This window comes from Corylus avellana, chromosome 3 (assembly GCF_965113065.1).
Source record: "Corylus avellana chromosome 3, dhCorAvel1.hap1.2, whole genome shotgun sequence".
Classification (NCBI taxonomy): domain Eukaryota; kingdom Viridiplantae; phylum Streptophyta; class Magnoliopsida; order Fagales; family Betulaceae; genus Corylus; species Corylus avellana.
In genome coordinates this window covers 30,878,945-30,902,447 of record NC_142492.1, presented here as the reverse complement: position 1 = coordinate 30,902,447, position 23,503 = coordinate 30,878,945, and the positions used below count along the sequence as shown (strand labels likewise).

General features: G+C 36.8%; 2 protein-coding genes across 3 annotated transcripts; one reads left to right on the top strand and one right to left on the bottom strand.

The window, feature by feature from the left end:
* Window positions 1-19: 19 nt before the first annotated feature.
* On the bottom strand, window positions 20-9,474 carry LOC132173467 (Nuclear transport factor 2 (NTF2) family protein with RNA binding (RRM-RBD-RNP motifs) domain-containing protein). 2 transcript variants are annotated; one of them, XM_059584971.2, is made up of 9 exons: window positions 9,217-9,474; window positions 8,095-8,280; window positions 3,541-3,844; window positions 3,206-3,453; window positions 2,932-3,109; window positions 2,560-2,681; window positions 2,406-2,465; window positions 725-788; window positions 20-616 (listed from the first exon to the last, which is right to left on the bottom strand). In XM_059584971.2, the coding sequence occupies exons 2-9, from the start codon at window positions 8,278-8,280 to the stop codon at window positions 360-362; spliced, it is 1,419 nt and encodes a 472-aa protein (XP_059440954.1). In that variant the 5' UTR covers window positions 9,217-9,474; the 3' UTR covers window positions 20-359. The 2 variants fall into 2 exon arrangements, with proteins under 2 accessions (XP_059440954.1, XP_059440952.1); XM_059584969.2 differs by having other exon boundaries at window positions 2,406-2,468; window positions 9,217-9,473.
* A 4,665-nt stretch (window positions 9,475-14,139) lies between these two features.
* LOC132175290 (furry) lies at window positions 14,140-23,187 on the top strand. The gene is made up of 2 exons (XM_059587176.2): window positions 14,140-14,571; window positions 22,905-23,187. Exon 1 carries the CDS (start codon window positions 14,191-14,193, stop codon window positions 14,566-14,568), a length of 378 nt encoding a protein of 125 aa, XP_059443159.1. The 5' UTR covers window positions 14,140-14,190; the 3' UTR covers window positions 14,569-14,571; window positions 22,905-23,187.
* Window positions 23,188-23,503: the final 316 nt, after the last annotated feature.

The following is a 23,503-nucleotide window of genomic DNA, read 5'->3' as shown; positions in this document are numbered from 1 at the left end:
AAGCTACAATTCACCAGACTCTTAACAATAATCATCTTTATTGTACCCAAAATTTTACATCAACTTTATGCAGCTTCAAATCAGCTGCTGATGTAAAGTTGTTCTCCACGTGAATGGGTCAAATACAGAGATTTTTAATGTTACAAAACCACATGCTTTCTGACAAAGTACATAACAACACTGAAACACTTTCTTTTTTCTTGTCATTCTAAGCTTTTATGGAATACCGCAAGAAAGAAAAATCACAATAATCTTCTCATTAACATTTGAGATAATAAATCCAAAACCTGCATATCTAGAGCCTTAAAACCCCTCATTTAACTGTCAAAAAATCAACTGTCAACCATTTTCTTCGATGTTCAAGCAGCAGCGGGGGCGGGGCTACGGTTCACTCCACCTTGACGCCCACCCCTCCCACTGCCATTCTGGTTAACCCGCTGATGACCCTCTCCGTTGCGTCCACTTGAACCCCTGGGTCGCCCTGAAAACTCACCCTGGTTTCTGAATTCACTCCTACCATAACCCCGGCTGCCACCAAAGTTCCCACGGCCCTTGAAACTGTCACTCCGGAACCCACCTCTTCCCGAAGAATACCTACCTCTCCCACTGCTACTAACTGTAAGAAATAGCAGCATCCTCAGTTTTCTGTTAAATAGTTAAAACATTTACCTTGTACTGTCAAACAAGTTGGCTTCAAGCTGTGAAAAAGCTAACTTGAACTTACCTCGGGTAGTAGTTCTCTTTTCCTCGACAACAGCCTGACGATCCCCAATTGTGATAGGTGAAGCCTGAATTTTAAGTTTTGTTAAATCTACATTGAATATTAACATAGAATAAAAAAACTATACGGACAACTCCACATAACTTAATGAGCTAAAATTAAATTTAAATTTTTGAAAAAAAGAAATAAATTAACTTAGGCGCTTTAGATACGCTATTCATGTTTTGCCAAGAAGCAATCCCATCAACCCGTTCATGCACCTTGAAAACAAGAGGCTCAAGCTTGAACCTCCACTAAAAGTTCCTTTTTCTTTTTCTTTTCTTAATTGTTAAGTTATACATGCACCTAGAAGGTCTAAAATCCACAGCGTCTCCCTTCTACTTCTTCTTTAGAGGGAGAATGTGCCGTTCAAGCTACAGCTCATTGGCACTCTCTACCAGAGCTTATCAAAGTTCAAATATGCAAAGTGTCCATCAAAGAGGAAAAACACTTCATTTAAGTTAAAAACTTTTTATGAGTAAATCCTTCTCACCAACCCTTCGGTAAAATGTTTTGTATTAGGCAAACTACAAAGCATATATACATATTATTCTAGGTTTCTTTTCCAGATATCCCATCTATACAACAAAAAAGGTTCAACCTTACACCTTTTCAGTTTGACAAGTAACAACCAGAAAAATCTTACTTGAAGCAATAAACCAATAAAACATATCTGCAAGGACATGCAATGGTCCTGATGGTAAAGTTGTCTACCATATAAACCACGCTATATCATTGTTTGTGGGACTCAAATAGTATAAACTATGTCCGACAGTTGTAACAGCCTGAAAGTTAGTGGAAACTTTCAGCTATAATAGCAGTTATATTTCAAGGTATATTGTCACAACGCATTAGTTTTTTTTTTTTTTTTGATAAGTAATATTCCAATCTTATTAAAAGTGTATGGCAATCTTAAGTACACCAGAAGTATACAAAATAAACCACCTAACTAAAAAGAGAAAAACGAACAAGGAAATCATCATAGCTAATCGACAAAGGAGACACATAAGCCGTAGTCCAAAGATACAACGTGTGGTAAAAAGAGGATAAAATATACTCCAAGTTCCTCTCCAAATCCTCAAAGCTTCTATTGTTTCTTTCCCTCCATAAGATATACAATGCATTAGTATACTCTGTGCAAATACTATAAATATAGTAGTCCTTGGGTACGCTGTCATAGATAAGTGACCAAATATGCAAACACTTTAAATCTCATTTTCTTCAGGTTTAAGTGCTTATTTCATACAACCACGTGTTTGATTATTTCATGCAGCAGGAATGAAAATTTACATATGCAAACAGCAAAGAAGAGGGAAAAATTGTCTTTTGAAAACTGAAAAGGAATGGAAAAACTCCACTCACACTTTAGTTTTCAAGTATACTTAAAAAAGAAAAAACGAAAGAAATAAATAAAATTTTGGTTTTGAGTGAATTTTTTTTTTTTGGTAAAATGCTCTATAATTTATATAACAATGCAATTTACTTGGTATTGATAAAAAAATGTAAATTACTTAGTATAGGACACATGCTAAGCTTAAAAAGACCATCTTTCTGGTTGGAATTACTTAATGCATGTTGATCAATCTAGATACTCGAAAAAGAGAAGATGATAAAGATTTCATTGACTTGGGATGTGTATAGTTACCTCAAGCGCACGATGCATTGAATCAATTGCTTCAAATTCAACAAAGCCAAAAGTGAATCCCTGCTGCAGGACACCAGAAATACTTTACTAGTAAGCATTGCATCAGGAATCGCTCAGTTGGGACCAAATGCACAAACTAAAAACAGAAACAGACCTTATTACTTCTAACTTGGATGCCACCAAGCTTAATAGGCCCAAATTTTTTAAATTCCTCCTCAAGTTGTGCAACTGTTGCATTGTAAGGTAAATTCCGTACATATATGGAGTACCCTTCAGCTGTAAAGAGTAAATATAAAAATAATTTTAGATTTTGACACTAGAGATACAGCATCGAAACCACTCAGACACTAGAACAAATGGAAAAAATGACCTGCCAGCCCCACTACGCTGGCTTCAAGCCTCAAATTCAATCTCCTCATATCAAAATTGAAAAGGAATGGCTTACATTTGGTACACCAACAAGTGACCATGTGGACCTCAAATTCAGGAAGGTGTTCTGAATTAGTAAGTAAACACTAATAGGTACCTTCCTCAGGAACATTGCTGCTTTCGGGAGCAATGTCACTAGTAGGAGCAGATGCCTCAGGTGCAGGAGCAGGTTTTGCAGAAACCTGTGACCACTGTTCGGGGTTTGTGGGTACCGCCCTAAAATTTCTGGTAGCAACATGGACTGAATTAGATGTTGTACCCTTCATTACCTTCACCTATACGAAGCTCCCAAGTTAACAAATTTAAAAGAATGAGTCAACACCAAAAGGTTAAAAGCTTTCATAGGACACAAACTATAAGCATGGACTCACAATGGATGCATAAGACTTTTTTGGAGCATCATCCTCAGCTGCAGGAGCCGAAGCAACATCTGTAGAATCAACCTCTGTAAGAACTTCATTCTGACCGGCATCAGTTGAGGGTTTTATAACCTCATCTTCAACAACTGATCCTTCCTCATTATCTGAAGGATCACAAACTTCAGCACCATCATTAAGATCCTCCGCCTCAAAGGAAGTAGCAGGGTCCACAGCAGGATGTTCGGGAGCATGAGCAGGCTCTGGTAACACAGATACAAGTAATTTCAAAATGTGAGTCTCTGACATAAATCCCAATAGAAAACATAAAGAAGAAGAACCACTCCAACCTGGCTCTGGTGTCAAGGCAGCTGTAGCAATGATTTCATTCACGCCATTGACTGAGACAGGGTTGGTTTGCAAGTGTTCATTTTCCTCAATGTACCTAAAGACATCATTTAAGACAAAGTAGCCTTTGTCTTGTGGAGCAAGAAAAAATGTTTGTGTGAATTTCCTCTTCAGATTGTCCTTTCCAGTTAAACATCCAGTCACTAAAACAATCACCCCTTTCTCATAAGACTCCTGAGCATCTGCAGTTTTTATCTCTGCAGCATATTCCTCATAGTTGAAATCCAATATCTTGTCATTAATTGCCTGCTCCAAGGTAAGTAATGCAACTATTTTAATCAACCTACATTACCTACAATCATAATCTAATGCTAGCAATTATTAACACAATAAATAAGTTATGTACTTCTACACCCTCTATCTCAATTTAAATGTCTTGGTTCTAAATGGCATGACTATAGATCAAAAGAAATCAATATGTACTATGCTTAAAAATGCCCTTTACATGGTAAGGATGGACACGCTTTTAATATGATTTTTTCTTTCAAGCTGAGGGGTAGTGTAAGAAAATGTACAAGTGTTTTCAATTATAGAAAGTGGACACTTTTTAACAGGTAATAAATTTCATTAAAAAAAGTGCAAAAAGGCACACAACCCAAGTACACAAAATCCATGCAAGACAACACCAAAGAGCAAATCTAGCAGCTAAAATACAGAAGTTTGAAGTATTCCAACAAATTCAAAGAAGAAAAGCAGTAGCTACCATATAACAGATATCAAGATCTAAAAGCTTCAATCTCATTGCCATGTATTCATTTCTCTAAAAGAACCACTACAATTTCTACTGAGTTGTCCTTTCCAGCAATAAAATAATTCAATTGCCATTCTTGGCATGACCCATTGAACCCCAAACACACAGAACACAAAAGTCCAAGCTCTCTAGCAATGTCATAAAAAACATATAAATAATCCACTGTCTCTCCATTTGATTTACACATGCAAGACCAATCCACAATGGCTATCCCATGCTTTCTCAGATTATCTATCACAAGGGTCTTCCCCAATGCTGCTGTCCAAGTGAAAAATCCTACTCTTGGCAGATCTTAAACTCTCCATTTGCTTTTCAAATGAAAAGTGCTGTCATCTCGACCTTAATCCCATATATTAGCTCTTAACCTCAAATCCATGATTTTTTTTTTTTTTGATAAGTAATCGAAACTGTCATTAAAAGCGTAAAAGCACCCCTAAGTATACAGGAAGTATACAAGAGAAAGCACCAAGCTAGAAAGAGCAAAAAGAACAAGGAAATCACTATAACTAATCGACAAAAGATAAACATAAGTAGTTGTCTAAAGATACAAGGTTTTGAAGAAAATAGACGTAATCTCCTTCAAAGCCTCTCATGGTCCTCAAAGCTTGTCATTCATTTCCCTCCATAAACACCATAAAAGGCATATAGACACCATCTTTCACACAGCCACACTTCGCGTACTGCCGCTAGTCCACCAACAAGCATACAAGTTGACTACACATCTAGACATAACCCATGACAAACCAAAATGACTAAAAAGGCAATCCAAATGACATAAGCCACATTACAATGAAGAAGAAGATGGTCCGTGAATTCCCCATTCATTTACATGTAACATCTGTCCACCACAATAACATGTCGCTTCCTGAGGCTATCCATAGTAAGGATCTTACCTAGAGCCTCCAATCAAGTGAAAAATGCCGCCCTCAAGGAGACCTTAGTCCACCTAACACTCTTCAAAGGGAATCGGCTATCTTCACTACAAATCAGGGAACAATAGAAGGATCTAACCTTAACCAACCCTTTTTTGGAGGGGACCCGCCATAGCTTATCTTCACTTCCTCGACTCACTCTAGCTTAATACGACACCCTAAAGAAAGAGGCAAAGACATCCACCTCCCAATCCTGAGCCTCTCTAGCAAAGCTCACATTCCACTTATTTGAACCACCAAAAGTCTCAAGTGATCTGCAACAGAGGCATCCTTTGCATGGGCAATACCAAATAAAATAGGAAAGACTTCCTTAAGGGCCATATCCCTACACAAATAATCATGCAAGAATCTAATCTTGGAGCCATCTCCCACCTCAAATTTGGTGTGGCATGAGAAATTCCCCCAACCCCTTCCAATCCATGACTTCTAATAGGATGCAAATCATTTTATCCTCACCCTTCCAACATGTTAAATCACCAATTTTCTCATAAGCTGATAGGAAGAGGTAAATTTAATCACTTAATCATTGCTTTAACACGCCCACTCACGTGTACATTCAAACTCCTTTTTAATAGGCGAAGCCTAACACGTGAAATATTTAATTGAAATGGGAGGTAAATGATGGAGTTAAAGTTCGAACCATTGCATCTTTATCCCTTGCAACTTTGAATAAAGTTAGGAAACACATTTTTCAGAAGAGTATCACCTTACCAAAGATCATACCAAAACTGCATTTAGGTGCCTCGCATTTGGGTGCCATGCCTCCTCTAAACCCAATAAATTTGGTGCCCCCCCCCCCCCCCAAAAAAAAAAAAAAGAAGAAAAAAGCCTCTAATATTCTTCCGTAAACCAACTCCATAGGTCCTCTTACTACATCTAAACACCAACCTCCCAAAGAAACCCCATACTTGTTATCCACCCCCTCAACCAGAGATTATTCCTCTCCTTCATATAACATCACAAGCATTCGCCAAGTAAAGCTTGATTAAACCAGTAACTTTCTAACGCCCAAGCTCCCATTGTGAAGTGGAGCACGAATTTTACGCAAGTTGTCCTCAGTGCATCCCCATTATATAGTCCTGTTATAGTTTTCCCAAAGCTATAAGCAATACCAACAGGCCAAGAGAGAGAGAGAAATAATAAGTTGGGAGACTAGATAAAGTATTGTGATCAAACGTGACCGTTCCTCCTTTTGACAAAAGAGTTTCTTCCAGCTTGCCAAACTTTTTTCATCCACTTTATCACCCCATCCAAACTGCCCTTAATTTAAATGGAGAACCTAGAAATTGTCCCAAACATTTCAAACAACGTTAGTACACTCTACAACCAAGAGTATCTGCCACTCAGCCTTTCCCAACACCTCAACCACAGGAACTACCTAGGCTTACATTTAATCGTTAAAACTCTTCAAAACAAAGTACATGCCTTAATAAAGCAAAGCTGGGTTGGATCCACCCAAATCATCAGCAAAAAAGAAGATTAGAAATTACCAAGTGATCAGTAGCATCAGTTCCAAGAATGAAAAAAAAAATTCAAAAAAAAAAAGTTGTAGGGGGAGGGGGGAGGGGGGCTGAGGGAGCAACCCATCCCCTTTTATGATAGGATGGAACCAATCTCACTGATGGGGCAACCCACCCACTACGCAAGGGGGTGGAGCTGAGGTCGCGGAGGGGGTGACCTACCCCCGCCTTGAGGGGTGGAGGCGAGGTCGACCGCCGTGCAACCGCACTGCAGATATACACAAAGAAATCCATCTTCTCAATTTGTCCCCAAAAACCACCACACCACTCCAACATACACAAATGGAACTCCTAATTGACATGATTATACGCTCCAAATCAAATTGGACGTTTGAAATGAAAGCAAAAAATTTAATTTGAGGCAGAAAGAATACATGATTTTTGTTAAATAAAGAAAAAAAAAATTGACACAAACCCAATGACCAAAATATATTAATGGGCATAAATGGGGTTATCATTGACAATGTTAAAATTAGATAAATTTATTCAAGTCAATAACAAACTTCAACCATCTTAAACGAGCAATTCAGCATCAAAATTACATTTTCAAGCTCAAAGTTCCCTAAACAATCACTTAAAGATGATCCGGTGACATTTTACTCATTGATGAACAACAATGCAAGTAGCAGTTGGACGATTTGATCCTCTCAACTTTTTGAATACTTTATGCAAGGTTTGTGGCAAGGTGAAATTGAAAGCAAGGAAAGACGTGGAAGGAGTGAGTTTCCCTCCAGGTCCACCAAACCCTGTCCATGAAATTGGCTCGGGACAGCCTCAGAAAATGTAAGCTTATAGGGCTTTCATCCAGAGGAAACGTGGTAAGGAGGCTGTAATAAGTTCTCATGTGAAAAGATTGATAGAATAAGGTTAAGTGGTAATGTTTTGAAATGCAGTTCCTGATAAAAGATCAAACAAATGAGCAACTTCGTAGACGTTTGGGGTAGTGCATGCAAAAAAAGTCAGAGAGATAAAGAAGAATAAGAGAGGAATCTAGGCATACATGCCTTCATTTGAAAAAGCACTGAATCCCCCAAAATGAGTTTCTCCTAATAATGTATTGCCTTCTAGCTGGATGCTAACAGAGAAATGGGTCTCCTAAGAGGGCTCGTGGAAATTGTTTCAGTTGCATTTTTATAGTTCAGTTTGAAGGAATAGAAGGATTTTCAGTGTGTGGCAGTAGTGTCAAGTGGTATGGAAGGATAATTTCTTTGGTAGATTCTAGGAGCTTTTAAATTCCACAATTTAGAGGATTGGGTTTTAAGAAATATAATGATTTCTTTTTCATGGACTTACTTGCATGGTTGTCACTGTTGCCATATTACCATTGGCATCTGGCCGGCTTAGTAAACTTGAATCCTGATAAAATCTATGCACCAATTCGGGGGACTGGTGAAGAATATGGTAGTATTGCTCAACAAAGGCATTCCCAACAACTTGGGCAGTTGGAGCAGGGGCAGGATTTGCTTCCTGCATTGCCATCTACAGATAAATGTCAACAGAAACATATCAGTAAAAGAAGCCTAATAACAAAACCAATCAGATTAAGGAAAATAACCATAAGTGATCTCTAGAATAGTTGAATAAACGAAAAATGAAAAACAAGGAAGCATATAGCTGTTGTGCCCACATCCTACCCAAAAGACTTTAAACAAAGGGGACCTAGTAACAAATGCACACTTTGAAAGTCATCAACACTTCATAACCTTACAACAACAAGAAATAGTAAGGCTCCCTTTCATGTTTAATAAGGTTAGTTCTATAAAGGGGCATAAATTAAACCCCAATAACATCCAATATGCACTTTATAACTTTAATGTAGGGACTCTTCAAATTTGCAGGTGGTGGTGGTAGAGCACTATATTCATACATGCCCACTTCAAAATGAACACTATAACGATTACAAGCAGCTACACGACCTAAAATCACTACTAGATCGTGTTATAGAAACGGACCCTGAAACAAAAACTCCCACCAAAGTCAAACAAGGCAAACCCAGAACGTGATAAACCCTAACTACGAAAATCAGAGCCATAAAAACCCATTTCGATACCATCAAGGAACCCCCCACCAAAAAAAAAAAAAAAAAACTTTAGAGAACTAAAATACAGCAAACGGTAGTCAAATCCAACAAACCCAGAAATGAAAATGATCAAATTATCAGAGTAAGTACGAAATGCTATCGCGTATCAAGACATATGCGAAAGAGAAAAACGAAACGAAAATTTAAAACCCATAAAAACAAAGAGAATTAAAAACCCAAAAAGCAAAACCCTAACAAAAATTGACTTTTTTCAGGCATAACAGAGATGAAATTGACCGTGAATACAAGATGCTGAAACAGATCGATCAAAACCCATAGAATAAGCAGATTACGTAGATCACGAAAATGAAGATGGAAAAGACAAGAGAAAGTACCTTGCTGTGGACGATTTGAGCTGAGAGAAAGAGAAAGAGAGAAATAGAGAGAGATCTGTTGGCGTATAAGAGAGCAGGGAGCAGAGGGGAGAGACGAAGAGGGTGGCGTATAAAGGGAAGGAAAAGGAAAGACAGGGAAAAGATTCTATTGGGAAACTTGTGAGTATTTTAGGAGTGGTAACTGGTAAGCAAGTGTGCCCTTTGAGACATCAGGGTAGGTGACATTGGTTTGCTGTTCCTTCTTGCTTACTTGCCTGCCACTTATTTTGGGGGGCTTTCAGTTTCCACAACATAATAATTAGAGGACTATTGTCAGTACACCTTTTTTCTTTTTTCTTTTTTTCTTTTTTTATATAAAATAAGTACACATTTTGACTTCTGGTAGGTTGAGCCCATACTCCATAGTAGCATCATGGCACATCATTGATGATATCAATTTGGATGGGGGTGTACATGTGAGTTCAATTTTTAATACATTTATCAAAGCTGTTTTTTTATGATTGGTGCCTCTAAAAATGGTAGTCAATCCGAAAACATTTTTTTTTGCTTACCATAAAATACTTGAGGGCGTCGAGGAAAAAACGTTTTCTCCGCTCGAGAAGCACCTCACACGTACTCCTCCAAACAATTTATTGTCCCATTCTCTTGCACGAGTCTAGTTCTCACTTCCTCTCCAACTCCTCTTCGTCGTCGTTGCCGTCGTTCTTGTACAAAAGACGCAGCTTGTCCGACTTCTAGGCATCATTCCTCCCTCCCTCCCTCTTTTCGACTTTTTCTCTATGATTCTTAGATATTTCCTTCCCTACCCATCTTATCTCATTTTTGTATGCATTAAGCCCACTACTCTTTGATATGACCAAAACAGATATAAGTGAGAGTACCTTCCTTTTTAGATTTTTCTTTGCACCATTTCCATTTTCTATTTGTTTCCTTCAGGATTCATATTCACCCCCCCCCCCCCCCCCCCCCCCCCCCCCCCCCAAAAAAAAAAAAAAATCTCCCATGTATTTGTTTCTTATATTCTCCTTCGTTTTCTTACCAGCCAAACAATATTTTGAAGTGTAAATTTTTCTTTGAACCTTAGATCTCTGAATGATGCCTTTGCCTTGAAAATTGTTACTTAATCTAGGACTTGATGTTGATTTCTAAGGCAAAGATTGCTAAGATTCTTTGTTAGTGACATTTTTCATTGTTATAATTTGATGACCTAATATCAATTTAGGGTTGATTAGCTACAAGGGGTTGGCACATGCGGTAAAGGCTTTGGACTTGTAGCATCTCCATCAAGTTTAAGGTTCAAATTCCCCTAAGTGCAAATCAATTCTTTAAGGCCACATTCGCAGTGAAGCCAAGTCTTACTAGATTTGTGTGGGGTGTTGGGGGAGTGCCATGCACGGGTCTAGGCTTTGCCGTATATTAAGTTGCCCTGCCTTAGGGGGCTCTCTGTCTTTTTTTTTAAAAAAAAAAAAAAAAATTAGGGTTGATTTATTTATTTCATTATTTTTACTAGTGTTAAATTAAACAGGGAATAACTTGCTTCTGCTTGAAGTTTCATTGCTTCAAACTCTACTATGATTTTGTGTAATTTCACATGACCTGAAAATATATGTGGAAGTAAAAATAGGACCTGTAGAATTATATAATTTGGGTTTGAGCTAATTGAAGCTGTGGACTAGTTTGTTTTGTCTAATTTTAATTTAACCTAACTCATAAGTGCCAATGAGTTCATTTTCCCCTTTTGGTATGAGTTATAAACCTCAAGATGATAAATTAGAGAAACTTCACTTAATTCCCTAAACTTCAATCACTTTTTCAACTACCTCTTTAAAGTTCAAAAAACTCTTAATTTAGTTTGTTTTGTCTAATTTTAATTTAACCTAACTCATAAGTGCCAATGAGTTCATTTTCCCCTTTTGGCATGAGTTATAAGCCTCAAGATGATAAATTAGAGAAACTTCACTTAATCCCCTAAACTTCAATCACTTTTTCAACTACCTCTTTAAAGTTCAAAAAAACTCTTAATTTAGTGTATTAAATTTCAATTTTTTGCAATGTCACCCATTCGTTAGATTTTTCAGTTAAATCATAAGGAGTGATGTCAAAATTACCAAAATACCCCCATTTGTTATGGGGAAAAAAATTGCAAAGATTCAGGCGTTAGTTCGGATTTGCAGAAATTTGCAAAAATATATGCGCCTTAATCTTTACAATTTTTTTTAAAAAAAATTTTTTAAAACAAAAACACATGAGTATTTTTTAAATTTTAACAGGATTTAATGAAAAAAAAAAAAAAAAACCTTAACGGATGGGTGACATTGCAAAAACTTAGAAATTCGATACATTATTGAGAGTTTTTGAACTTTTGTGGGGGGGACGTTGCAAAAATGATTGAAGTTCAGTAGAGTTAAATGAAGTTTAACCTAACGTTTGCATTACTGTATTTAAGTGGATTTGTGCACTTTGACTGTATGTAAAATGAACTACAATCTTTATCACTTTTTAAAATGTAATATTCACAAGAAGAAATGCTTAATATGGGCTATTGATGTTTATCTATTCATATTGGTTCTAAATATTCTAATGTTTATTTGAGATTTTATTTTTTTGCCTGCTCAGATCTTTAACAGACGCATCGTAAAGAAATGACAAGGGGAAGCTTCACAAAATCCTTTGTTGATATAGGCTTGCACGATAATGTTTTTAACTTAAAGAATATTGATTTGAATTTTGATGAAGCAATGCCAAAAGGAAAACATGTTGGTTTTTTCAATATAGTTTCGGAAAATGATAAAGGCACAACTTAAACCTAACTTTGACCCAACTTTTCTCTTAAGTTTTTTTTTTTTTTTTTAAATGCCTGTGGAGGAGAGAGAGAAAGAAAAATTTAGTCTAGAAATTTGGCCAAAGTTGAGTTAAAATTGTTGATGTATGACACCTTTATAGTTTCAGCCAAAAGATCCCAAAGGAAAAGAAGTTGTGCTGCTGATAGTGAAATGGTATAGTGAGTAATTTGAACATTTGAACAAGATTGCAATAACACTTAAAGCTCTCAATTAGGGTCTAGTTGATGTAGATCACCTCTATGAGGAAGTGATGAAGATTGAAGAATTTGATGATGTTATGCTTGGACCTGCATTTGACCATTAGATGAATGATTAGAAAGTTAGAAGAGCATTTTTGGCCAAAATTCTAAACTTCAAAATATTTGGTTTCACAACTTCTTCAACAACTATAAAAAAAGCCCCTTGAACTAGCATTTGTTTTTGAAATAGCCCCATAAAGTTTAAAGTGTGCTAAAGTGGTACATCAAATTACCAACGTGTGTCAAAAATGCAATTTTTTTTTTTTAATTATATTCCTATATACCCTTATTCTCTTAAAAACTAAAATAAAAAATTAATAAAATTATTTTTTTTAAGAAAAAAAATCATAAAGTATTATTTTAGTTTAATATATTAATATATTTTTTTTATTAAGAATGATACATGTTGCCATTTTATTAGTGTTAATGTGACATCTAACAGAATTCATTAAATGTTTTAACGGAATTTGAATCCAGAGACCAAATTATTTTTTTGGCATATCCTAGGGACCTCTAAGTTTACTTTCATACGACATGAAGCGATTTGTAATTTAAGTCAACCACATGGTCTGATTTTACTTTCTTTTTTTTTAATACCACACGAGTGATTTGTAACTTAGGCAAATTACAGTGATTACTTTTTTTTTTTTTTTTTTTATTAATTTAGTTTAGTTTTTTATTTTATTAATTTTGTGTTTTAGTTTTTAAGATAATAAGGATATTATAAGAATATAATAAAAAAAGTGGCATTTTTGACACACTATAGTTGTTTGATGTACCACTTTAACATACTTTAAACTTCATGAGATTTTTTTAAAAACGGTTATTAGTTGAAAGAGTTTCTTTATATATATATATATATATATATATATATATATATATATATTTTCCCCTTACTTTATGCATGTATGTTAATTGGGCCATGTATTTTGTGTATGAATATAATTACTATATGCTTTCGATGTTTTGAGATATGTTATGATATTTTGTTTATGAGATGCATGACTTGAGTGAGATATTTGTTAGAAGGTTTTCATGTGTAACTGTGTTTAGAAAGCTAAGGTAGTTATGAAATAAATGGTTGATTTAAAGATTTTACATGTGATGTCAAAATCCTCTTATTATAAACATTACATTATTACAGACACAATTTAGGATAATGAATTAAATTTTAATCTTTTTTTGAATTACATGATTAAGCATAGCTCAATATTTTATAGGGGAAAATACATTTAATCTCATGAACTATCCACCTATTTGTACTTTGACATCCAATGTTTAAAAAGTAACACTTGACCCCCCAAACTTCTAAATTGTTGCAATTTGACAATTCTAACTTTTTTTGTTTTTCTCCCCAAAATGCCCCCATCCCAAGTTAAAAAAAAAAGAAAAATTAAGGAGTGGCCGGCCACCCCAGATCAGCCACCCTTAATTTTTTAATTTTTTAAAAAATTTGGAATGAGGGCATTTTGGAAAAAAAAAAAAAAGAGTCAAAATGGTCGAATTACAACAATTTGAAAGTTTGAGGGTCAAATGTTACTTTTTAAACATTGGAAGTCAAAGTGCAATTGAATGGATAGTTCAGGATAAAATGTATTTATGAGTCGTGGTTCAATTAGCTGTGAACCACGACTCATAAAACAGATATCACTAGTTCGAATCTCCATCCATCTTCCCTTGTGTGGACATACAAAAAAAAAAAAAATATATATATATATATATATATCTTTCATAATTATAATTTTTAATAATATGAAAACATTATTATTAGTAAATTATATCATAAATGCTAAGTAAACTAAACAAATTAGAGAACTTAATAAATTGAAAACTCACAGTATAATCTGATTGCTGAGATATTGCAACGGACTCGTTCGCATTTCTCCAGCAAAATGGCCAAGACAGCCTCGTCGCTCTTCCAGACCCTGAAGAGCTACATCAAGAAACCGTGGGAGATCACCGGCCCGTGCGCCGGTCCGGAGTACAGATCCGCTGTGCCAGGCGCCCTGGAGTACCGGTTGGAATGCCCCGCCAGCGTCAAGGTACTGCCCTGGATCCCCTCCTCCGACCCCGAGACCGTCTTTGACATCAAGTACTATAGCCGCGACCAACGCCGCAACCGCCCTCCCATCCGGCGGACTGTGCTCAAGAAGCCTGACGTGGTGAAGATGATGAAGGAGAAGACCTTCGATGTCTCCGACTTCCCCAGAGTCTATCTTACCGCCAAGGTCGAGGAGGACATGAATACTCATGGCGGAGGATACCAGTAATAGGTGAGAGCTCTGCCTTTGTTTGTTTTATGATTAGATAAATGTGTTTGGTGATTTGGGTATCTGTGTTGCGGGGTTTCGATTAATGGATATTTTAGGATTTTGTGTTTGGGATGGTTAAATTCGGGTTTGGGATCATGGTCTTTTTTTTTTGGAATTACTTTGCCTTTAAAAACATTGCAGGCATAGCTTATTATGTGCTTTGGGATTTGTTTTCAGCGACTTGAAATTGGATGGGTGTATCGGTGTGGATGGTTTTGGCGAAATTGGGTGTTTTTATTTTGCGGTTTAACGAGATTTTTGTGTTTGGGGCTGGGGATTTTGGGGGTCGGGAAGGCTTGTGTTTGATTTGTGCACTACTGGTGGTGGTGGTGAACGTTGACATTGAAAATGCGGGTGATGTATTGGTGTATGATTAATTAGTTTCTGCTGATTGGAGACTTGTATTTTTAGCTTATGAGTTGTGGGTAGCTTACTTCCTCTGAAGTGGATTAGGAGTATAACATATGATGGTTGGCTCTCTTTTGGGTGGCTTTGATGCTAGTGTATTGAGTGCCTTTTAATAAATAGTATAGGTTAAGAGAAGCTACGAGTGTAACCAGTAAATGTTTGTGTACCATCTAGTCTAGAGTGGGAGATCATGCATGTCAAGACTTAAAAGACATGTGACATTCATCTATTAGTGTAACACCTCGGTCCCATATTGGGAAGACGAGTTGCATACATTGAGTGGGTGGTTTACAGAATGATACTCATAAGTGTTAAGTCCCACATTGGTTACTTGTTAGGTGAAACTAGTTTTTATAAGTGATTCTGGAAATGCTCTAAATTGACTAGCCTTTTTGGGGTGATAGCGTAGATGTAGCTAACGCTTTTCTATGGGTCGTTGCAATAGTATCAGAGCCATCTAGTAGTCGCATGGTGTGGTCTTGATGAGGATGTGAGGGATTTAAAGATGGGAGTTTGTAATGCCTCGATCCCATAATGGGAAGAGGAGTTGTCTACATAATGTGGTTGGGTTATAAAAAGATACTCATGGATGCTAAGTTTCACATTGGTTAATTGTTAGGTGAAACTGGTTTTTATAAGTGATTCTAAAATGTTTCAAATTGACTAGTCCTTTTGGGGTGATAAAGTAGATGTGGCTAGCGCTTTACCCTGGGTCGTTACAATTTAGAATGTGAGGAAACCATACTTACACCTCTTGTGCTGAGAGACAATCCTATTGATACCCTTCAATTCTTAATTGTTCTATTGACACCCGGTAAGGTACACCTATTTTTGAATTGACCCCTTCTGACTCACTTCCGTCTAATTTATCAATGTATTTGTCTTTTCCTTTCTACTCTAATGATACAAATCTTAAGATTTTTTTGGTTGATACATACTGTCTTTTCCAAAAGCCACATTGCTGCGGAGGGAGGATATTCACCTCACTTTGCTCGCATCAAAGCCAAGCCCTTGGCAATGATGGTGCTTGGACCTCATCTCCTTTGTGTTCTTCAACTTCATCTTACTATGAGCAAAGAATAAATGCTATGAGCAAAGAATAAATGCTCTTCAGCCTATCAAGGGGCTTAATTTTTTGCAATAATTTAGAGAGGCACAGAATTGGGAGGTGGATGTCTTCACCACGTTTTTCAATTTGTTGTATTCCTTCAAATTAAGATGGGGCGGTAAGGACAAGTTGTGTAGGACCCATTCCAAGAGAGGGTTGTTTGATGTCAGTTTGTTCCATAGTGTCCTTATTCCCCATAATAGTGATCCCTTTCCTTGTAAGAGTATTTGGTGAAATAAGATTCTCTTGAGAGTCGTGTTCTTTGTTTGGTCAATTGCTCTAGGGAAGATCCTCATGTTAGATAACTTTAGGAAACAACATCTCATAGTGGTACAATGGTGTTGCATGTATAAGAATGAGAAATCTGTACATCACCTCCTACTCCATTGCGAGATTGCTTATGCCTTATGGAGTTCTGTCTTCAGCCTTTATGGGTTAAAGTGGGTTATGCTTAGGTGGGTGGTGGATCTCTTCGCTTGCTAGAAAGGGCAATGTGGCTCTCCTCAAAAGGGTAGCATTGTGGAAGATAATCTTGTCTTGCTTAATGTGGTGTATTTAGAGATAAAGAAATGATCATTGTGTTAGGGATTGCAAGAGAATGGTGGTGGATCTAAATGCATCTTTTCCTCAAAACTCTATACCACCAAACAATCGCCTTTGAGTGCCTTCAGATTACTAGCTTTAATGTTTTTCTTGATCTTTTTTCTTTTTCTAGTTAGGTGTATACGTTTTTTATGAATTAGTTAGGTGTATACTTCTTGTATACTTGGATTGCGCTTTTGCTTTTTTATACAATTCGATTACTTATCGAAACAAAATTATGATTTTCTATCTTCAATCAAAGCTCCGAGTAGGTTAATTTGACATTTTAGGTCATGCAATGTAGCACTTATGACCAGATAGCTTAGAGGTGCAATCCTAACCTAGTGGCCTGCATAATTTAGTTTCAGCTGATCCAGGCTGCTTTTATCCATCCTTGATGAATCCCAAATTTCCATGAGTTTCTAACCAGATTGCCGATCCCAATTTCCATGAGTTTCTAACCAGATTGCCATTAAATGTCTTCCACTGTACATGACAATGGTTGACCATTCAGAGACATGATTGCTAATTAGGGCCAAGTTCAAGATGGCAACCATTTAATTTATGTTCATATTCAAAGCTTGTAAAATCATTATTAGTTAAGTGGTGAAGGCCTTGGACTTTGGTGGCATAACCATCAGGTCTAAGGTTCAAATTCCTTTGGGTGCAAACAACTCCTTGGGGCCACACCCCTGGTGAAAGTTAGATTTAATAAATCCGTGTGGTAGGGGTGCGTTACATGGGTTCGGGGTTTATCCTTCAGGGGTGGATACACGAAGTTGCTATACTTTGGAGGTTCCCGGTCATAAAAACCAATCATTATAAGGTTTAAAAGGCCTAAGTGTGGGCACAAATTATATTGTGTGTGTGTACTTATGATGATTTGTTTTTGGAAATCTCTTGAATCAAATTTCAAATCAAGTTAATTTGGGGGTTAATTTTATAAATTAGGCCATGCAAAATTTAACACTTGTGCCTAAATAGCTAATTGGTTCAATCTGAAACAGTGGCAGTCTGCATAACCTTAGATTGAGCTGATTTGGGCTGCATAACCTTGATGAATTCCAAATTTCCAAGAGCTTCTAACCTGATTGCCATTAAACTCTTCTGCTGCCCAGGAAAATGATTGACCATTAAGAGATATTGTTACTAATTAGTGCCAAGTTCAGGATAGCAACCATACAAATATACGGTCATCATACTAAGCTCGTATAGTCCTTTATAAGGTTTGAAAGTCCTAGGTCTAGGCACAAACAATATGTGTCTTTTTCTGTGATTTTTTTTTTTTTTTTTTTTTTTTATAAGGGCAAAATCTTCAATAGAATTTCGAAACAGGTAGATTGGGGGTTAGTTTACAATTTAGATTATGCAAAATTTAGCACTAATGAAAAATAGCATATTGGTTTAGACCAAACACAGTGTCCCTGCATAGCGTTAGATTGAGTTGATTTGCACTGCTTTTCTGTGTCCTTGATGAGTTGATTTGTTTATAACACCTTATGATTCATTCGCATACATTTTTCTAAGGGTTTTAAATGTTGTGTTATAGAATCTTTAGATACTTCTTATCCCATCAGATTATCCTGCTATGTGCAGGCTCTTATGCAAGAAGTTAGTCGGAGGCAGAGTCTAGGGCGACTTGGTTAAAAAAAGGGGATCACAACATGAGATTTTTTCACCGCCTTGCGAACTTTCCCAGGAGAAATGACTTTATCTCCAGTTTTTATATAGACAGTATTGTTACCTCCGCCCAAGGGGAGATGAATGATACTATCATTCAATATTACAAGAATCTCTTTAATGAAACTGGTACTTGGCGACCCAAATTAGATGGTTTGGAGTTTCCCTGTTTTTACTCTGCAAGAGCATATTGGTTTGAGAGACTATTCCAAGAGGAGGAAGTTTTTTAGGCTTTGCTTAGTAAGAATTGTGATAATGTCAGCCCTGATGGCTTCACTATAGCTTTTTTTCTTGGTCTGGTTGGGCTATAGTGAACAATGACCTTATGCACGTCTTCCATAATTTTTATGAGCATGAGTTGTTCGAGAAGAGCCTCGACACTATGTTTATTGCTCTCATCCCCTGAAAGATTGGGCAATTGGAAGTAAAGAATTTTAGACCTATTAACTTGGTAGGGAGTGGTTATAAAATTTTGGCGAATGTCCTTACTATCAGAATGAAACATGTATTGGGAGTGGTCATATGAAACAACCAAAATGCCTTCATAAGGGGAAAACAAATTGTAGACTCAGTTCTTATAGTTAATGAGTGTCTAGATAGCAGGTTGAAATCGGGTATTCCTGGCGTTATTTGCAAGTTGGACTTGCAAAAAGCCTAGGACCATGTCAATTGGGAGTTCCTCTCCTATCTCATGGGGCATCTTGGCTTTGGTTCTAATTGGAGGAAATGGATGTTTGCTTTATCTCCATGGCTCGCATCTCTATCTTGATTAATGGTAATTCGCATGACTTCTTTGCTAGTTCTTGGGGACTTTGCTAAGGGGACCCTTTCTCATCACTACTCTTCGTGATTGTCATGGAGACTCTCGGTCAAATGCTATTAGAGCTTGGGGGTTATTTCTCAGGATTTCGGGTAGACACCCAAGGCGATTTCCCCTAGAAATATCCCACCTTCTCTTTTCAAATCGTGATCAAATCTATATGTTGGGTCATATTCTGCTTTGTTTTGAGGCCATTTTGGGCTTGAAGGTCAATCTTTGGAAATTTGAATTAGTTGCAGCAGGGGAGGTTCTACATCAGGAAGAGCTGGCCGACTTTCTCAAATGTAGTATCTCTTCTCTACCCCTGAAATATTTCAGACTTCTTTTGGATGCTTCTTTTAGGACAAGCAATTTGGGATGTGATTGGAAGAAGATTTATTTATCTTGGGGAGGATGCCTAACTCTAATCAAGAGTACATAATCCAGTTTACTTACGTGCTTTTTGTTCTTTTTTCCTTTACCTGTTGGTATAGCTAGGAGATTAGAGCATCTCTGAAGAGACTTTCTTTGGGATGGACCAGAAGGTGAGCCTAAGTTTCATTTGGAGAACTAGAAGACTATGTGCTTCCTGATATCTAGAGGAGGTTTGGGAGGTAAGAATCTCATGTGGATCAATAAAGCTCTACTAGGGAAATGGCTTTGGAGATTCGTGTAAGAGGAGAATTCTTTATGGAGACATGTGATTGTTGAGAAGTGGGGGTACAAAGAGGGGGCTGGAGTTTAGAGGAGGTTTGAGGGTCCTATGGGGTGTGCCTTTGAAAGAATTTTATGAATGGCTGGGGGTATTTCTCCAACCTTGTTTCCTTCAAGGCTTGGAGTGGATCTTGTATTTGTTTTTGGCATGATGTGTGGTGCAGAGCAGCCGCTCTCATGTCTTCATTCCCAGAACGTTATTCGCTAGCTTAGGACAAAGAGCCATTGGTGTCAGATTACTTTGACTCCTTGGCATCTTCTATCCATTGAAATTCAAGTTTAACCCGGGCAATCCAAGATTAGGAGCTAGAATCTCTTAACTCTTTCGTTGATCTATTATACTTGTCGAAAACCCATCTTGGGGAGGCAGATAGAATGCTGTGGATTCCAGCTAGCAATCACGACTTTTGGTGTTTATGGAGGGAGAGAAATAATAGGTGCTTTGGGGACTTGGAGAGGTCCTTGGAGGACATATTATCCACTTGTTTTCATACTTTGTATCTTTGGACTGTTGCGTATATCTTCCCTGTGTCAATTAGCTATGATGATTTCCTTGTACGCTTTTCCTTTTCTAGTTAGGTGATCCTATTGTATACTCCTTGTGTACTTTGGGACGCCATAGTCTTTGAATAAGATTGGTTTTTACTTATAAAAAAATAAAATAAAATGAAGAGTTATTAAAAATATTTACAGTTTGGATAGCCTAGTTCGTTCCCTTTGAAGTGTTTTGAAGGTTAAGGCCCCACCACACATTGCTTTCTTGGACGACAACTTTGGATAGAATTCTCACGGTTAATAAAGTTATACGACGAGGTTTCACCCTTGTAAATTGGTGTTACCTATGCAAAAAGAAACCGTAAATTACCTCCTCATCTATTGTGAGTAGACTAGTGATCTTTGGCCCTTGGTTCTCAACTTATTTGGAGTTTCATGGGCTATGACTAGCAACATCCTAGAGCTGCTTCATTGTTGGAAGACTCAAGGGCAGGGACAATCAAAGATGTTATATGGAAACTTGTTCCTGTGCATTCTTATTGTGGAGCATTTGAAGAGAAAGGAATAAGTGTCTTTTTGAGGACTGTGAGTCCAATGTGCTTTGTTTAAAATTTGTCTTTTTGACGTCTCTTTTGGATTGGGCTGTAATTTGTTCCTAATTAACTCTTCGAATCTTTTAGATCCTGTTAACTTTTTAGATTTTCGACACCTTTAGGGTGGTTGTATTTCGTGTATGAGGGCTTTTCCTTCTCTTTCAATAAATTATTATTCATCAAAAAAAGATTATCCTGCTATCCTTATGTCCATGGTGGAAAGTAGTATGGTGGTTGCGTTGAAGTTAATTTGGTATTGAGTGAGGGCACAGCAAGTGCCAAAATTTATGTGGAATATGTATATTCAGAAATGGTGGTTCTTATATTGTATGCTAAGAATATTGGAAAGACGACGAATTCTATTTGAGTATGGTAGCTGAAATTTCAAGTATTACTTTAGTCAATGAAACCTATTTTTTGGAAGTAGGTATTGGACAGGTGGTTGAATTTTAGTGTATTGTTATTCTGGTTGTCTCTACAATTACTTTCATCCTCACTATCGAGAAAACCTAGTCAAGGCAAGCTTCACATTTTCCAGCTCATAACTGCTATTGTTGCTTAACCTAACCATCCCGCAATTCCTGCCTTGAGGAATGGGGTAAGGGATGCCTACTCAGGGTAAGAAGCACTATTTTGTATAGTTTTTATATTATAATCATAAGAGATAAAAGAAAGAGCTCTGAAGTGAGTTAGAGTTTTGAGTTTGCAGCTAGAAGTTCTCCAGGATAGCTACTCTTGTTGCTTAATTCACCCCAGGGGACAAGCAAAGCGTAGGGAGGGTACTCCTAAAAAAGTCTCCTCCTCTCCATAGCCCTGGTAGGAGAGGCGGAGGATCTGCTGTTTGTATACCATATGGGTTTCCCCATTTCAGAGCCAAAAAAAGCTAAAAAACTCCATGCTCAAATTAGCATATGATTTTCTGCTCCCAATCGGGGTTACTTTCTGTCATGCTGGCAAAAACAGGGTTTCAGCTGGTTTTACCTACTATTGGAGCATGTAAAATCTAGAACATTTAGAAAAATCTCAATAAACTCCATTTTGGATTAGATGTCTAAATAAGAATGAACATACTAATAGCCTCGTAATGAGGAGACAGATGTCTCCTCCTGTTCTGGGAAAAAATGATTGGTCCTTCCAGAAACATATGTGATGAATATTTTGCTCTTTCATTCTTTTTGGGAACTGAAATCCTTGGTGCAAATATTCATTAAACTTGATTGGCTCAGATCTGGATGTCTGGGTTTGACAAAATGACAAAATATGTGTGTATGTGTATGCTATCCAAATTTTGATTCAATATTTGATAGTCAATTTCATTATAAAATATGAAAGTTTCAAATTTTCATATTATGAGTCTTATTAAAGTTAAATTTCATGATACACTATCAGTGGTGTACTCCATAAAGACTATATACATACTTATAGAACTTAATGGCATGTAAGATATTTACACCTTAGCCGAGGCTTATGCTGCATATCACAGGAGCACAGCAAGATCTGCTTATTTTCCTTGCCGTTCACAACTATGCTGTTACTTTAGTGGGATAGCCTGCTTTAATACCTGGACTTCCTCTTCTGGATGATTTGAATTATGCCCAAATTGATTTTTCTGCAGTAACTGTGTTTTTGTTCTACAAATAATTAGATGTCCCCTTCTACAAATACCTGGACTTCATTGCAGTTTTTAGTAACATGCTTAATTTGACCCTATACTACCAGTTCTTGTGTTTCAATTTTCTCCAAGGCTAGCAGCTGACTGGCTGCAATAGGTTTAATTTGTTCTTGTTATCCAATCTGGGTTTTTCAGAGTATGTATTTGTATCTATTCCCTGTATAATGAAAATAATTACTTTATGATTTTGTATTATTCTTTGATAGTCACTGGAAATGACTCTATGTTTTGCCATGTCAACAGGCTTGTGGGATTGTGGAGAAATGGTCGAGCTCCAATGTTCCTTCTGTTTCTCTCTCTTGCTTTGTGATTAAAGATGAGCAGGTCATATCAGAGTAGAGATTTGCCCTGACTGTCCATTTAAAGAAGATATGGTGTTTCAATAAGAATGGTTGCCTGCAATTGAATTTTATTTCCTTTTGCTTACTTTCTTGCATGAATGTGTTTGTATACATTCCAAATGTAACCGCAGGTTGGATGTTTGATGACAACTGATGTCTCAAAAGTTGTAGAAATTTTTTTTACATGTGATTCATCTTGTGGAACTTTTCAGTCTCATTTTTCGCTGAGAAATGCTACATGCACTTCTAAGTTTTAAGTGAATTTTTTAATGTGGCAATGAAAATTACCATTAGATTCAAAATTCAATCGTAATTTTTACTGTCACCTCGAGGAGTGTACACTTAGGAATGTATGTAGCATTTCTCTATTTCGCTGCCACCACAACTAAATAAACACTTTATTGTTACTTCCCCTCCTTAGAATGTCTCAAACTCGAGTTATTTATATATTTTTTAAGCTGATAAAAAATTGTAAATTTATTTATTTAATTAATATTTTAG